A 17,961-nucleotide genomic window follows, 5' to 3' on the forward strand; every position below is an offset into this window, starting at 1 on the left:
GGCAGGTGCTAGAGGAGCCAGTGATGCTGACCCAGAAGAGCAGCCAAGAGATGGAGAGAAACTGAGTCTCAGTGACATCATTGGTACCTCTGGATCCAGCCATGCCTGAAGCCCCCTTCTCTGTTCCATGAGATGATGAATGTTTCTGTCTAGGTCAATTTAAATTGAGTCTCTTTTCCCCACACCCCAAAGAGTCCTTTCTGATACAGGCATGCAGAGTTGAAATTTCCACCTCTGGTATAGCAACTTTTCAGAGCAAGATAAGCAAGGTGTCTGTCTGGGGATAATCACAGCTTGCGAAGAGAACATTGCTATCATATTGGCAGCTGCGGCTCTGCGAGCCTTCTCATTTTATTCCGGGAGCCTGGACTATGGCCCCAAATCCCACACTAAACCAGAAGGGGCTGAGAACTTCATCGCTCTGGCTTCTGTTTATAATGAGGAATATAGACAACGCTCAGCCTTTGACAAAAGTCTCACATATTACTGTTTGCTCTGTCGAGCTCCCGGGCGGCCTGAGCTTTCTGGGAGGTAGCTGAGTAACACTCAGTGCTGGGCAGCCTGCAAATCAATTAATCTCTCCTGCAAATTGCTCACCGGGTCTAATGAATTGGCTCGGCACAGAGGAAGTCCTGTGTGGCCTTGTGTCCTTTGCAGTGACGGACCTCTCTCGGAGCAGACTAAGACTTCGTGCCTCGGCCGAGGAACAAATCTATTAATATTTGGAGAGAACATCAAATTGTACCCAGTGGACTTAAAGTTTGGTCAAGAGAAACTCACTTCTCTGTGATTTAAAAGCAAAATAGTCTACTCAGCCCTCCATGTTTTTTTCCACTGGATAATGCCAGGCTTCCTCATGGTCTGTCTGGGGAATGGACCCCCCAGTGGGATGCAAGGCACGGGTGGAAAGGCCCTCCTGGCCATGGGCATTCGAGATAGCATCTTTTACCCATCTTGCAGATTTTTTTTAAGTTTGATAAGATCAATGAAAGAAGTACATGCTATTTATGGGAATGTGAAATAGAAAGCAACTTGGAAATATCTAATAAAAATGTGCGATGTAACAAAACTACAATGTGGTATCACCTCACACCGGTCACAATGGCCATCATCAAAAAGTCTACAAATAATAAATGCTGGAGAGGGTGTGGAGAAAAGGGAGCCCTCCTACACTGTTGGTGGGAATGTAAATTGGTGTAGTCACTATGGAAAACACTATGTAGGTTCCTCATAAAACTAAAAATAGAGAGCTACCATATGATCCTGCAATCCCACTCCTGGGTACATATCTGGAGAAAACTCTAATTTGAAGAGATACATGCACCCCAATGTTCACTGCAGCATTATTTACGATAGCCAAGACATGGAAGCACCCTAAGTGTCCACTGACAGAGGAATGGATAAGGAAGATGTGGTACATGTATACAATGGGATATTACTCAGCCCTAAAAAAGAATGAAATAATGCCATTGGCAGCAACATGGATGGACCTAGAGATTACCATATTAAGTGAAGTAAGATAAAGACAAATATCATGACATCATTTATATGTGGAATCTAAAAAAAAATGATACAGATGAACTTATTTACAAAACAGAAACAGACTCACAGACATAGAAAACAAACTTATGGTTACCAGAGGGATAAATCAGGAGTCTGGGATTAACATATACACACTACCATATATAAAATAGATCATCAACAAGGACCTACTGTATAGCACAGGGAACTCTACTCGATACTCTGTAATAACCTATGTGGGAAAAGAATCTGAAAAAGAATAGATGTATGTACATGTATAACTGAATCACTTGGCTGTACACCAGAAACTAACACAACACTGTAAATCAACTATACTCCAATATAACATAAAATTTTTTTAAATGTGCAACATAAGAAAGACCCAGTGATTCTTCCTCTTGGGTCTTCCCTAGAGAAGCCCCCTGCTTGGGTCAGGGAGTCATGGACAGTGGGTCCAAAGAGCACGATGCCATAGTGAAGCACTGGCAATGATGAACTGTCCATTATTGGGAGAATGACTACCTAAAATTACAGTAGCCCCACCCCGAGAGACTCTGTCCCTACCTACACTGTTGAGATAGGTCTGTATGTACTAGCAGTGTGGGAAGACCACAAAATGTTGTTGAGTTAACCAAAAGCAAGTTGCACGATGAGATGGGCAGTGTGGTACCACTCATGTTAAACACAGACATACACACACACATGCACACGTGCACAGAAATAACGATCTGGCAGATGCCCTCCTAATTCCAAACTGTAGTTTTATCTGAGAGGGCCGTTGGGAATGGGGGTGGTGGTCACAGTGAACATGAGCCTTGTTACCATATTTTAATGTGTTAAAAGAAGCATGGTTCATGATTACATGCATAACTAAAAACTAATAGTTAACGTTTCTATTCCTCTAGGTGGAGCATCCCTTTTTTCCAAGTTCTTTTTCAATGCAAACCTGCCCAATCTGTTTCAGGAACTTTCTCATCAGTCTCCTAGGTATCCCACTCTACCTACCCCGAGCCTCTCTCCCCCCTGCACCTACATTGGTCTTCCCTCTGCCCTCCTCTCCACCCACATCCACCAATGGCTCCCCACTCTCCTCAGGAGAAGGATGAGCCCACACCAAGGTCTCAGGTGTGCCTGGTCCCTCCCGCCTCCTCTCTCTGCACCCTGGGCATTTCCCACCATCCCTCCTTCAGCCACGGAAGCCTCTGGGTCAGCATCTCAGACTTTTTTTTTTTTTGCGGTACTTGGGCCTCTCACTGTCGTGGCCTCTCCCATTGCGGAGCACAGGCTCCGGACGCGCAGGCTCAGCGGCCATGGCTCACGGGCCCAGCCGCTCCGCGGCATGTGGGATCTTCCCGGACCGGGGCACGAACTCGTGTCCCCTGCATCGGCAGGCGGACTCTCAACCACTGCGCCACCAGGGAAGCCCCAGCTCAGAGTCTTACAAATGCATTGTTTGAACCTGCCTAGGAGACCTCTGACACCCCCAAGCGCCCACCCCCATGAGGCAGAAAAGGTTCGGTCTGCAAGCAGGGTCTTCGCAGAATTTCGGCCCATGGCCTCTACAGCCAACTCTGTTGAACGTAGAGTTTAAGTTGATACAGGTGAAGGCCTTCCAAGAGTTCAGGAAATCCCAGATAAGACCGTAGAAGCCAGGCGGATCTTACTGACAGAGAAAAGCGGATATGACAGCACAAGAAAGTCCCAGGGAGGGGCTCAGACCCCCCAGTGGGCGGTGAGTCACAAGCTTAGTGTTAAATAAAATGGAATCACCCAGTGAGAAAGCTATTCTCCCTACATCCCTCTAATTAGGGAAAGAAGAACATCTCAGCTGCATGCTAATATATCTCTAGCACCTCCCTAACGCTTCCAAATCTCTTTTTAAGCAAAGGGAGTGTACCTAGGGCTCTTGGTCTTCTGCCCACAACAGTCTAGCTAGAATTTATTTACCAAGAAAATACTGTTCATAGCATTTTCTTTCCGTAACGTTCTCTTAATGGCATGTGACATTGGCTTTCCATTTTTGGTGTCAATAAACAGTTTTTTTTTTTTTTAATAAATGTATTCATGGTTTTTGTCAGTGAGCTTAAATGGATCACATAAGCAACTAATTGCACAGGTGACATGCAGATGTGACATCTCTGACTGTAGGAAACACCATGGACCCCCAGATTCATCATCTGGGTGGCCCTGGGCAAGTCACTGGATGCCTCTCTGAGTCTCAGTTTCTCCCTCTGCAAAATGAGAATGAGTCACTCATCACAAGTCCGTTGGGGGTTAGATGTGGGTGCGGCTCCTAAACTGAAAGTGCCCTCGGAGTTTAGTTATTGGGAGATTTTTCTAAAATCTCACTTTTAAATGTAGCCCCGAATCACACAGTGTTTACTGCCAGAAGCCACGCCAGCTGCAGGAAATTGCAAACCCAGAAACTCGGTGGAGTTCGTATCGTTCAATAAAGCATCTCCCTCAATCAATATGACTTCAGATGTGTCATCTGGGCACAGGGCCACGCTGGGCTCCTCTTCAGTGTTCCAATTTTAGTCCGTGTACCGGCAGAAGCAGCACGGCTTCCAATGTGCCCGGCAAAAGCCCGAATAATTAACCTCGACCACATCAGTGTTCTCCATTCAGTTCCACAAAATGCGTTTCTAAGGAAATATTGAAGAGTGCTCTTTATACCACGGAATGTTTTAATGTATCCCAGCATTGGAGGAAATAGAACAGGTCTCAGTTAATGGAGCAGGTCCTTTTAACACAAAGGATTTCAATAATAAAATAAATAAAAGTTGATATGTCATCGGCTAGAGAGAAAGAAATGTGCACATAAACACAGAAACAGGGCAAACCTAATTATGAGATTCTTCTTTTGCAGCCCAGGGTCAGTAACTGTGATATTAGGAAAAGGGTAATAAGGCTGTGGCTGCTGATGGGTTTTAAGCTCCCAGAGGCTAGAATGTCCCACTTGAAATGCAAACAGCTGAATGACGTTGCACTCATCCCCACCGTGCCCCACAAAAGTATTCATTTCAGAGCGGTGACCTCATCAGGAGAGATGCATCAGGAATTGTATAACCACAACAAAAGAGAATCAGTAGTGGCTTTTGCTCAGGTGGTGTCACCCACTTTGTATGGACGTGTGGGTTTTTCAATTGCTTTTCCTAATGGAAAAATAACACTCAAACGCGAGAACACAAATGCGCACGCGCGCACACAGCACGCACTTGCAAAGCTGCCCTTCCTAAGTCCCTAAGACCCTAACTTGGTGAGTAAACAGCGGAGAGATCGTTTTCATAACAAGCTTAGTGGTGAACTTCCCCTTAAGCTACAAAAGATGGTCTTTCTCTGACCGTTAATTACACGGGCGTAATTGCCAAGTGGAGAACGGCCCCCCAATTCTTAAACTGGCACCAGGAAGACAGGTGCTCAGGTAAGATGAGAAACCGCCCCAGCAGGGTCCCATCACACATTTAACTTAAACCCTGACTTCTGAAACTCACTACCTCCTACATAGATCCAACATCTCAGTTTATCCCCCGGCAACAAGCCAGTCCAGTAAGACGTCATCACAGTTTCAGACACTTCATGCTGAAACCAAATCTCATACACCACGCGGCCAAGCGGGGACCTTTGGGAATTCCTCACCAGAAATTGCTGTTTGTTGTCAAAGCAGCCCGGATGGACGGACTGCCTTTTTTCTTTCCTTCCTTTCCCTCAATGGTCCTCAAACACGTTATGCCTGAGAATTTCTGCTCAGAGCTGTAGACACCCTTCATACTCTTATGATGGACTTGTAGAATTTTCAAAGGTAATTTTGACTACTGCTGGCTTTGGAAACACCCCCCCCCCACTCAAGATGTGGTCCCGCTGTGGCGTAAGAGAGGACCCCAGGTTAAAAGACATCAGAGTGAACACCTGCCGGCTCAAAGCCCCCATCTTTGTCTCGCCAGAGCTCTCACCTGTAAAGCAGAGGTGGCGTTAGATGATCCTTACGGGTGGCGATTCCACAAATTTGAATCTAGCAAGGGGGCAGGGGGAGCTAGAGCTATTTTTAGATAAGGAAGTTTCTTTTCTGAGGAAAAGAACGACGAAGTTTGCTTTTATACTGCTTAGCTCAGCGCCATCCAAACTCGATACCCACTGGATTCTTCCATTGCTGACACATCCCCAAAACACCATCAGGAACGAAACCTCCAGATTGCATGCCCCTTCCTTCATTCTTAAAGATTTGGGGGCTGGTTTTGAATGTCCTTTCAACTGAAGGTGAGCTTAAAGGAAGCTTAAAATAAGGAGACTCACTTCTGCTGTTCAGCTCAGCTGGCCACTCAACAAACACTACGGATCTGCTAGGCACCTTGTGTAAAGGGGCTGGGCAAACAGGGTCCTTATTAGCTGAGATCATTGCCATGGACGGAAGACCACGAAAAATGAATTCATTCACAATGGGGACCAAAATTTCACAGTGAACAGTGGAAAATTAAGGACTTGGAGAATTTCTCTTGAAAAACCATGAAACCTAACGTTGTGAAAATAAGCAGATGAACCTACAAAAATGAAAGTAAAACAAACTTCCAGTTTGTGGGTTATAATGACAAGCTATGAGCTAATTGTTAACATCAACAAAGGTTCATCGAACGTTGATGGGGGCAGAGTACATCTTTACACCAAACTATAGGGCAGAACAATGGGCTATTCTTCACTTTCACATTTACTTTCAGGGCAAGATTATCGAGAGACACTTTTTCCCATCCCCAAAATATTCTAGACTTTCCTCAATTTTTCTAAGGGCTTCTCTTAAGCCTTTGATGTTCCCGTCACTCTCTGGAATGAGCCTCACCAGTTTTCTCTCATTCGTTACCTGATTCTGCCAATGGGAATGAATCAACCCAATGGTCACTCCCATCAGTCTCATTAAATTCGATGTCTTGAGCATGATTTGGGGTTTCACTTGGCAATCGGTTTACATGACATTGTGAAAGTCAATCTGAAGGGCAGGGATGGAAAGTAATAGTAAGGAGAGATGGAGAGAGACAAAGGGAAGTGTTTGAATGGGGTCTAAATGTATCAGCGGTCAGTTTAGTAGGGACTGTTCTCCTTCTGTGACAGTCACTGCCTCCCCAGCTGACCTCCGACTGGGAGGTGAATCCCGTGAAGAATGTCTGGATTACGAGGACTGTCCTCAAGGGGAGGCTTGCTGTCCTGGGGATATTCAACCACTTGATATCTAAGAACCATTTTTTACCAGTCCCTTCAGTGAAGCAGCTCAAGTGTCTGAGATTAAATCCACCTAACTCCACACCTCAGCCCTGATCTGGAAGTGACCCTGGGTGAGGAAGGACTTTCTTTGAAATAGGAACAACGCTGCAGTTCTTAGTCACATTCAGCCCGGGGCGTCTGGTAAGTCAACAATACTTGATGTCTCCAAAGAAACTTCCAGCTCCCTCCACACCTTTGCTGGGAACTTGGATGGGATGGACCACTGAATTTAGGTTTTAAAAAAGTTCACTCAACATCACTAATCATTAGAGAAACACAGATCAAAACTACACTGAGGTATCACCTCACACCAGTCAGAATGGCCATCAGCAAAAAGTCTACAATTAATAAATGCTGGAAAGGGTGTGGAGAAAAGGGAACCCCCCTACACTGTTGGTGGGAATGTAAACTGGTGCAGCCACTACAGAGAACAGTATGGAGGTTCCTTAAAAAGCTAAAAATAGAGCTACCATTTGATCCTGCAATCTCACTCCTGGGCATACATCCGGAAAAAACCATGGTTCGAAAGGATACATACACCCCAGTGTTCATCGTTGCACTATTTACAATAGGCAAGACATGGAAGCAACTTAAATGTCCACTGACAGATGGATGGATAAAGAAGATGTGGTGTATATATACAATGGAATACTATTTTTTTACTCAGCCATAAAAAAATAATGAAATAATGTCATTTGCAGCAACATGAGACCTAGACATTACCATACTAAGTGAAGTAAGTCAAAAAGAGAAAGACAAATACCATATGATATCACTTATATGTAGAATATAAAGTATGACACAAATGAACTTATCCACGAAACAGAAACAGACTCACAGACATAGAGAACAGACTTGTGGGTGCCAAGGGGGAGAGTGGGTGGAGGAGGGATGGATTAAGAGTTTGGGATTAGCAGACGCAAACTATTATATATAGGATGGATAAACAACAAGGTCCTACTGTATAGCACAGGGAACTATATTCAATATCCTGCGATAAACCATAATGGAAAAGAATATGAAAAAGAAGATATGTATGTATATATATAAAGAATATATAAATGTATATATATAAAGAATATATATATGTATAACTGAGTCACTTTGCTGTACAGCAGTAATTAACACATTGTAATTCAATTATACTTCAATAAAAAATTTAAAAATAAATAAAAGGCATGTGACATTCATAACAAACAAACAAACAGAAGAATAAAATAATGCCATTTGCAGCAACATGGATGGACCTGGAGATTATCATACTAAGTGAAGTAGGTCAAAGAAAGGCAAGTATTATGTGATATCGCTTATATGCGGAAGCTAAAAAAATACAATGAACTTATTTACAAAACAGAAACAGACTCACAGACACAGAAAACAAACTTATGGTTACCAAATGGGAAAGGTGGGGGGCAGGGATAAATTGGGAGTTTGAGATTGACATAAACACACTACTATATTTAAAACAGGTAACCAACAGGGACCTACTGTATAGCACAGGGAACTCTGCTCAATATTCTGTAATAACCTAAATGGGAAAAGAATTTGAAAAAGAATAGATATATATATATGTAAAACTGAATCACTTTGCTGTACACCTGATACTAACACAACATTGTAAATCAGCTATAGTCCAATATAAAATAAAAATTTTAAAAAAAGAAAAAAATTCAGTGGTATTGGAAAGTCAAAAGAATAAAAATTAAAAAATGAAAAAGTTCAGTTCTAAGGAGAGTCTCAAAGATCCCAATCACCATAAAATCTTATAAATTAGGTCTCCATCCTTCATGACTCCTCTGGCCTTCCGTGTGCAGATGGCTTCACTACCAAGCCATCTGTTAATTCGAATGATCAGTACCAAGCTATTGGAGTAGTTGAAAGGAGAGGGAGATTAAGCAACCTTTAAAAAGATATTTCTCAAGATCATCCTCTCTCTCATCTTCGTAAATTATTGACAGGAAGTTTCTCCACAAATAAAGAGGAGAAAAAATCTGTTACAATATCTTATTTCGGCCCCTGGACACAAGTATTCCTGTCTACTTATTTGAAAATGTTTTGCTGATTCTAATTGGCCTTCAAGGATCGGGATCAAAGGTTTTCCCTACCTTCGAATTGCGAAATTCCCCTGCAAAGGTTATTCTCAATTTCTTTGTTGGGTTTCATCGAGTTCCCCCAAGTTACAACCCCTCAGGTCACCCAAAACAGATCACCCTATCATTGTCCTGCTGTGGAAACCAGGTCCTCCCCCCACAAAAATATACATGTTTGCATGCATTCACAAGTATACTCACGCGCACGCACGTGCGCGCGCGCACACACACACACACACACACACCGTGAGGTCAGCTCCCTCACTGAGCAGCCAGCTCTGATCTCTCCAACCAGGACCTGCCAGGTCAAAGGACACAAGAAATTTGTTTGTAAATGGTGGGCGACCAAGGGCCATCTTTAGGTTCCTTTGAAGTAACAGCACTCTGTCTTCAAACACCCAACACTCTGAGTGCCTGTCACTCTGTTGTGAAACACTGGCTTTGGGAGATGGTGTAAATAAACCTCCCAAGCTCCTTTGATTTCCAGGTGGTATTTATTTTAATGCACTCTACCACCTGCCCCCAACCCAGTGAGGTCCATAACAGCCCGTCCACTCCGGGCTTGCTGGTTTACCCAACCTGCCATCCTTGTTCCCTCTCTGACTTCAATAAGGAATGGGGGTGGCGGGGTGATTAATATTCCCGGGTCAATGCTTAGACCACACCCCACAGGCTCACATCTGTCCTGAGTGGACACTGTGGCAGGAGGGAGCCCTTTGAAAATGGGCACCAGTGACCCAGACCTCTGACTCAACTGGCTGTTCCAATAACAAACATGAAAGTGCAGACATTTGTCACCACCCTGGGCTGTTGCTGCAACATTATTACCTACATGGAGGGAGGGGCACTAGGTTCCCAGGGGGATTTGCATTACATTTGGCCTCTCAATCTTAGCTCCACATTTAGATTTCATTTCTGGTTTTTTTTCTGTTTGGGGCTGGTTTTATCCCCCATTCACTGGAGCCCACGGTTTGCTCTTAGGATTTTGGTAGGAAAGGCCAATGTTGAGATCAGAAGTGTACAGAAGTGGGATTCTCCCAACACGGAGGGAGCAAGGCCATTCCCTGAGGCCAAGAGAAGCTTGTAAAGGAAAGACGGTGTGGAGAGGACCATGAAAGATCAGAGGCTTTCCAGCTGGTCTCTCTGCTGGCACTGGGGTCCCCAGGGGTACCATGAGCACACGGCGTACACACGTAAATTAGGAAGAGGCAACCACTTCCACTGGAGGATGTGTGGAAAGGTGTCCCCCACCCCCTTGGGAGAAGGAGGAAGGAGCTCCTTGCTTTGGGTTGACAGCCCCACAGTCAGAGCAAAAGGCTGCACCAACCACTGGTGGCTGGATTTCAGCCCCTATGGACACCATCCACACAGCCACACTCAGAGGCCCTGCCCACCCCCTATCCAGCCGGCCACAGGCCTTCTTCCCAAAGAGAAGCGAATAGGGCCCCTTACCCAACACACCCGTGTGTTGTCTGTAGTCACTTGGACAAGACTCCCCACAAGTGTGAACACATTCTGCTGGGTGGTGGGCTGGGTGATCCCATTTTAATGAATACATACTGATTTAAGCTTATAATAGAACTTTCCTGCCAAAACTGTTTGCACACCCTAAGAGCACAGATGATGGGCATTATTGTAAATTGAGTGTTCATGGGTGCTGCTGCCTTTTCCACTTAGAGACACATTTTAAGGTCCCTTCTGTCGGTTCCCAGATAGGGGGAAAGTTGAAGTGGTTAGTGGTTGAATCATGCCTCCCCCTCCAAGTCCTAAGCCACAGAACCTGTGACTGTGACCTTACTTGGAAAAAGGTATTTGCACATGAAATGAAGAATCTCAAAATAAGATCATCCTGGATTTAGGGCGAGCCCTAAATTCAATGGCAAGTGTCCTTATAAGAGAAACACAGAGGGAGATTTGACCCACAGGAACACAGGGGAGAAGCCCTGTGAAGATGAAGACAGAGATTGGAGTGATGCGGCCACAAGCCAAGGATGCCTGGAGTCCCCAGAAGCTGAGAGGCAGGGAAGGATCCTCCCCTCGAGGCTTCGGAGAGACAGCCTGGCCTCCAGAACCGGGAGAGAATACATCTTGGACCAAGTTTGTGGCAATTTCCTTGGCCGCCATAGGCAATTTTCTTCCCCAGTCCAGAAAGCCTCTGTTCTATTCTCCCTACACCTGAATTTCCAGAAGAAGCCGTCTCTCTCCCCCGAAAACTCCCCCTTTGGGCTCTTCCTCCAACCCTGACCTTGTCCTCTGCTAAACAACAGGCACACTGGTTACCACGCGCTCCACACTCACTTGGCACTCAGCACACACCAGATCTTAACGCACGTATGCTTATTATGCTCAGGAGATAATTACAAGCAACATTTATCACCTGCCTTGGAGTCTGCAAATTCCCTGCCGCACACGAGCTCGCTCTATCCTCACACTGAGCCATTGGGTGGGCAAGACCTCCATCAACGGCCTCGCTGCACAGACAGGAGATTCCCAGGAGGGAGCTCACTGACCTGCCAGTGTCATTCCCCATGTGATTTGAGCAAAGGATGGACAGCAAGCCCGTCTGTCTGTCTTCACCCTGAACCACATTTACCCAGAGCAGGGATTGTCGTCTTTTCCCTTTCAGTTTCTAGCACGGAGCTTAGCAATGGAAACAGAAGCTGATGTGAGTTTCCAGGAGCAGCTTGATTCAGCTCTATTTATGGTGCTGGGAAGAGAGCTGGTGGGAAAGCACTGCCATTAGGGACAAGTGATAGAGTTCTGGTGGGTTCTGGTGGGTTCTGCTGTGGAGGTGGTATCGCCCATGAACGCCCCAATGGGCAGTTCCATTGGCTGTATCTATCTGACCAGGAGGAAAGCAGTGGAGTTCAAGGTGATGAGCCACAGAAAATGAAGAAAGGGCAAAGCCGGGTGCCCTGACTGCACTTTTGTCTACACCCACTCAGCCTCCCCCCATGAGGTCTTAACCCTTGACGTTCCATAAAAAGACCGTGCTTTTGCCTTCCACAACTGGCCATCCAGTTGAGCAAATACCTACCTTGATTTAAACTCTCACTGAGAAAAAGACTAATCCTCGTCCTTGCCTGCCTACCAGAGAGGGCGTCGGGGTTGGAGGTGGGGGGTCGAGGGGCAGCATGGAAGCACCATCTGCCTGCAGGGGGCGCTGGAGCCACACAGAGGGGGAGGGGGAGGGGCCCCAGCCAACTGTCTCCAGGGACCAAAACCGCAGCCAGCAGGCAGAGCCCAGGGTCAGCCCTTGAGCCAAACAAACAGCAATCAGCCACAAAAGGGTGGTAATTCAGTCACCACTGGCCAGATGGGACCGGCCACCTTCTCAAATATGGTCTCCATCTTCCCCAGTCAACACATTGCCAGCAAGGCTAAGGCTGGGCTCATGACTGCCAGGCAGATGGGAGGAAGGGAGGGAAATTGTGGGCCAGAGAAGTTACGCGATTTGCCCTCGTTGCCCAGTGACTGCACCTTAAAATAGCCCTTTTCCAGGAAGCAGCCTCCATTAGTTCATCCTTTGTTTGTTTCCGAGAATGATGGAGAGGGCCCCGCTTACCACCTCCCATGGAAGCATGTTCCCTGCAGCTCTCACATCATAACTCCTCCCTATTCTTCTATCTCACATTCATTCAAAAGCCCATCCACTGACCCATTTTAGCCTCACAATGGCCCTGTGGAAAGAACCCAGTGAACTTCCTCTTTAATGATGGGGAAAAGTAGAGGCACCCAGAGTTCCAATTCAGGTTTTCCAGGTCCTGGAGGGAATCTGTACTTGGACAGGGCTGAGCATCCGTGGCCAGTACTTGAGGACATCTGTTGTCTTCTCAATACTGGATTCTCAATATCCTCACCCAGGACCCTCTCCCCTAGTTTAGGGTCTCGACTGTCCCGCATCACCCCACATGCATCCATCTCCCTGCTGGACTTCAGGCTCCGGACAGCAAGGATGGCTGCTCTGCTCATTTCATATCCCAGCAGCCTGGTGCCCGGTTTGGATGCACCTCCAAGGAGAGCCTTACCTGCCGTTTCGGAAGAAGCCTGCCCGCAGGTCCTGCGTGGGGCCGGCCCTTCGGATGGGGGTGAACGGCCGTCTTTTCTCAGCACCCAGTGTGGCTTCCTCAGTCTGCTGGCTCTCAGCTGGAAACGACTTTGCAAGAAATTCCCTTTGTACCTGGGGGACGAGAAGCACGTGTGCAGTGATCAGCCTTGAGAGTGTGTCCGGGAGCTCACAGGCACAAAAATCCAAGACAGGATATGCCCAGAGGATAAAATCCAGGTCCGTGTGGGAAGCCTGGGAGAACACAGGGACGTGAGGTCCAGGCAGCTCATCAGCTGTCAGGAACCCCTTTTCCCTCCAATCGTCATTCTCCCGCCAGGACGCGGGGATGAAAACAGGACGCAACTCAGGCGGCCGTTGTAGGGATGAAATGAGATAGTGCCTAGAAAATGCTTCCCACACCACTTAGCATACAACAAGCGCTTAATAAAGGTCAGTTGCTGTAATTAAATACTGAATTATATGGTCTTGACTACTTACTAAACAGGCTGTCCAGTAGAACTTTCCACAGTGATGGGCGTCTTCTATAACCTGCATGGACCAATACGGTGGCCACTAACCACAGGCAGCTCTAGAGTGAGTGAAATGTAGTTCATGTGTCCGAGGAACTGAGCTTTACATTCAATTTCATTTTAATGAGTTTAAAGAGCCACTGGTGGCTAGTGCCTACCGTTATTGGACAGGTCAGGCCCAAAGCATCTCCTCTGAAAAAACGGGCATCACACATGCTACCCCTAGAGAAGCTCTTCCAGATCATCTGGTCTATGTAAAATAGAAAGCTAGTGGGAAGCAGCCGCATAGCACAGGGAGATCAGCTTGGTGCTTTGTGACTACCTACAGGGGTGGGATAGGGAGGGTAGGAGGGAGGGAGACGCAAGAGGGAGGGGAGATGGGGACATATGTATACGTATAGCTGATTCACTTTGTTATACAGCAGAAACTAACACACCATCGTAAAGCAATTATACTCCAATAAAGATGTTAAATAAATAAAAGGTGAAATAAACATTCAAAAAAAATATAATAATCTCTAAAACAGAGCCTTCACATCCCAGGGGGAGGGCACGACAAGGGTAGAGAAAGAAAATAGTGAGCTTCTCAGCATCACTATTAGAGAAATGCTAATCAAAACTACAATGTGAGACTTCCGGGAGGATGGCGGAAGGGTAAGACGCGGAGATCACCTTCCTCCCCACAGATACACCAGAAAATACATCTACACGTGGAACAACTCCTACAGAACACCTACTGAACGCTGGCAGAAGACCTCAGACCTCCCAAAAGGCAAGAAACCCCCCCACGTACTTGGGTAGGGAAAAAGAAAAAAGAATAAACAGAGGGGAAAGCTTCGGGGCTGCGGGGGAGAGCGCAGCCACAGGGTTGCGGAGGGAAGGCGGGAAGACTACCGCACAGAGGATCGGTGCCGACCAGCACTCACCAGGCCGAGAGGCTTGTCTGCTCCCCCGCCAGGGCGGGCGGGTCTGGGAGCTGAGGCTCGGGCTTCGGTCGGAGTGCCGGGAGAGGACTGGGGTTGGCGGCGTGAACACAGCCTGCAGGGCGTTAGTGCGCCACGGCTGATCGGGAGGGAGTCCAGGGAAAAGTCTGGAGCTGCCGAAGAGGCAAGAGACTTTTTCTTCCCTCTATGTTTCCTGGTGCGCGAGGAGAGGGGATTAAGAGCGCTGCTTAAAGGAGCTCCAGAGACGGGCGCGAGACGCGGCTATCAGCGCGGACCCCAGAGACGGGCGGGAGACGCTAAGGCTGCTGCTGCCGCCACCAAGAAGCCTGTGTGCGAGCACAGGTCACTATCCACACCTCCCTTCCCGGGAACCTGTGCAGCCCGCCACCGCCAGGGTCCCGGGATCCAGGGACAACTTCCCCGGGAGAACGCACGGCGCGCCTCAGGCTGGTGCAACGTCACGCCGCCCAGCGCCTCACGCTGATGCAACGTCACGCCGCCTCTGCCGCCGCAGGCCCGCCCCGCCTCCGTGCCCCTCCCTCCCCCGGTCTGAGTGAGCCAGAGCCCCCGAATCAGCGGCTCCTTTAACCCCGTCCCGTCTGAGCGAAGAACAGACGCCCTCCAGCGACCTACACGCAGAGGCGGGGCCAAATCCAAAGCTGAGCCCCGGGAGAACAAAGAAGAGAAAGGGAAATCCCTCCCAGCAGCCTCAGGAGCAGCGGATTAAAGCTCCACAATCAACTTGATGTACCTTGCATCGGTGGAATACCTGAATAGACAATGAATCATCCCAAATTGAGGAGATGGACTTTGAGAGCAAGATTTATGATTTTTTCCCCTTTTCCTCTTTTTGTGAGTGTGTATGTGTATGCTTCTGTGTGAGATTTTGTCTGTATAGCTCTGCTTCCACCATTTGTCCTATGGTTCTATCCGTCCGTTGTTTATTTTTTCTCTTAATAATTATTTTTTTATTTTAATAACTTTATTATATTTTATCTTATTTTATTTTATTTTACTTTATCTTCTTTCTTTCTCTTTTTCCTTCTTTCCTTCCCTCCTTCCTCCCTCCCTCCCTCCTTCCTTTCTTTCTACTTCTAATAATTCTTTCTTTCTACTTTTTTTCCCTTTTCTTCTGAGCCGTGTGGATGAAAGGCTCTTGGTGCTGCAGCCAGGAGTCAGTGCTGTGCCTCTGAGGTGAGAGAGCCAACCTCAGGACACTGGTCCACAAGAGACCTCCCAGCTCCACATATCAAATGGCGAAAATCTCCCAGAGATCTCCATCTCAACACCAGCACCCAGCTTCACTCAACGACCAGCAAGCTACAGTGCTGGACATCCTATGCCAAACAACTAGCAAGACAGGAACACAACCCCAACCATTAGCAGAGAGGCTGCCCCAAATCATAATAAGTCCACAGACACCCCAAAACACACCACCAGACGTGGACCTGCCCACCAGAAAGACAAGATCCAGCCTCATCCACCAGAACACAGGCACTCGTCTCCTCCACCAGGAAGCCTACACAACCCACTGAACCAACCTTAGCCACTGGGGACAGACACCAAAAACAACGGGAACTACGAACCTGCAGCCTGCAAAAAGGAGACCCCAAACACAGTAAGATAAGCAAAATGAGAACACAGAGAAACACACAGCAGATGAAGGAGCAAGATAAAAACCCACCAGACCTAACAAATGAAGAGGAAATAGGCAGTGTACCTGAAAAAGAATTCAGAATAATGATAGTAAAGATGACCCAAAATCTTGGAAATAGAATAGACAAAATGCAAGAAACATTTAACAAGGACCTAGAAGAACTAAAGATGAAACAAACAACGATGAACAACACAATAAGTGAAATTAAAAATACTCTAGATGGGATCAATAGCAGAATAACTGAGGCAGAAGAACGGATAAGTGACCTGGAAGATAAAAGAGTGGAAATAACTACTGCAGAGCAGAATAAAGAAAAAAGAATGAAAAGAACTGAGGACAGTCTCAGAGACCTCTGGGACAACATTAAACGCACCAACATTCGAATTATAGGGGTTCCAGAAGAAGAAAAGAAAAAGAAAGGGACTGAGAACATATTTGAAGATATTATAGTTGAAAACTTCCCTAATATGGGAAAGGAAATAGTTAATCAAGTCCAGGAAGCACAGAGAGTCCCATACAGGATAAATCCAAGGAGAAACACGCCAAGACACATATTAATCAAACTGTCAAAAATTAAATACAAAGAAAACATATTAAAAGCAGCAAGGGAAAAACAACAAATAACACACAAGGGAATCCCCATAAGGCTAACAGCTGATCTTTCAGCAGAAACTCTGCAAGCCAGAAGGGACTGGCAGGACATATTTAAAGTGATGAAGGAGAAAAACCTGCAACCAAGATTACTGTACCCAGCAAGGATCTCATTCAGATTTGATGGAGAAATTAAAGCCGTTACAGACAAGCAAAAGCTGAGAGAGTTCAGCACCACAAAACCAGCTCTACAACAACTGCTAAAGGAACTTCTCTAGGCAAGAAACACAAGAGAAGGAAAAGACCTACAACAATTACAAATAATGAACCCACAACAATTAACAAAATGGGAATAGGAACATACATATCGATAATTACCTTAAATGTAAATGGACTAAATGCTCCCACCAAAAGACACAGATTGGCTGAATGGATAAAGAAACAAGACCCATATATTTGCTGTCTACAAGAGACCCACTTCAGACCTAGAGACACATACAGACTGAAAGTAAGGAGATGGAAAAAGATATTTCATGCAAATGGAAACCAAAAGAAAGCTGGAGTAGCAATTCTCATATCAGACAAAATAGACTTTAAAATAAAGACTATTAGAAGAGACAAAGAAGGACACTACATAATGATCAAGGGATCGATCCACGAAGAAGATATAACAATTGTAAATATTTATGCACCCAACATAGGAGCACCTCAATACGTAAGGCAAATACTAACAGCCATAAAAGGGAAAATCCACAGTAACACATTCATGGTAGGGGACTTTAACACCCCACTTTCACCAATGGACAGATCATCCAAAATGAAAATAAATAAGGAAACACAAGCTTTAAATGATACATTAAACAAGATGGACTTAATTGATATTTATAGGACATTCCATCCAAAAATAACAGAATACACATTTTTCTCTAGTGCTCATGGAATATTCTCCAGGATAGATCATATCCTGGGTCACAAATCAAGCCTTGGTAAATTTAAGAAAATTGAAATTGTATCAAGTATCTTTTCCAACCACAACACTATGAGACTAGATATCAATTACAGGAAAAGATCTGTAAAAAATACAAACACATGGAGGCTAAACAATACACTACTTAATAACGAAGTGATCACTGAAGAAATCAAAGAGGAAATTAAAAAATACCTAAAAACAAATGACAATGGAGACACAACGACCCAAAATCTATGGGATGCAGCAAAAGCAGTTCTAAGAGGGAAGTTTATAGCAATACAATCCTACCTTAAGAAACAGGTAAGAACAGGAAACATCTCGAATAAACAACCTAACCTTACACCTAAAGCAATTAGAGAA

At 45.8% G+C, this 17,961-nt stretch overlaps 1 protein-coding gene across 6 annotated transcripts in view; it reads right to left on the reverse strand.

The window, feature by feature from the left end:
- Positions 1 to 17,961, reverse strand: part of ZNF831 (zinc finger protein 831) — a 148,743-nt gene that overhangs the window by 75,278 nt on the left and 55,504 nt on the right. For all 6 annotated transcript variants that reach the window (XM_029221261.1, XM_029221256.1, XM_029221258.1 and 3 more), the window contains one exon: positions 12,890 to 13,041. In XM_029221261.1, coding sequence (XP_029077094.1) covers positions 12,890 to 13,041 — 152 coding nt within the window. The remainder of the gene's footprint in view (positions 1 to 12,889; positions 13,042 to 17,961) is intronic.

This window comes from Monodon monoceros, unplaced genomic scaffold, assembly GCF_005190385.1.
Source record: "Monodon monoceros isolate NGI ecotype Baffin Bay Population unplaced genomic scaffold, NGI_Narwhal_1 Super_Scaffold_13, whole genome shotgun sequence".
Taxonomy (NCBI): domain Eukaryota; kingdom Metazoa; phylum Chordata; class Mammalia; order Artiodactyla; family Monodontidae; genus Monodon; species Monodon monoceros.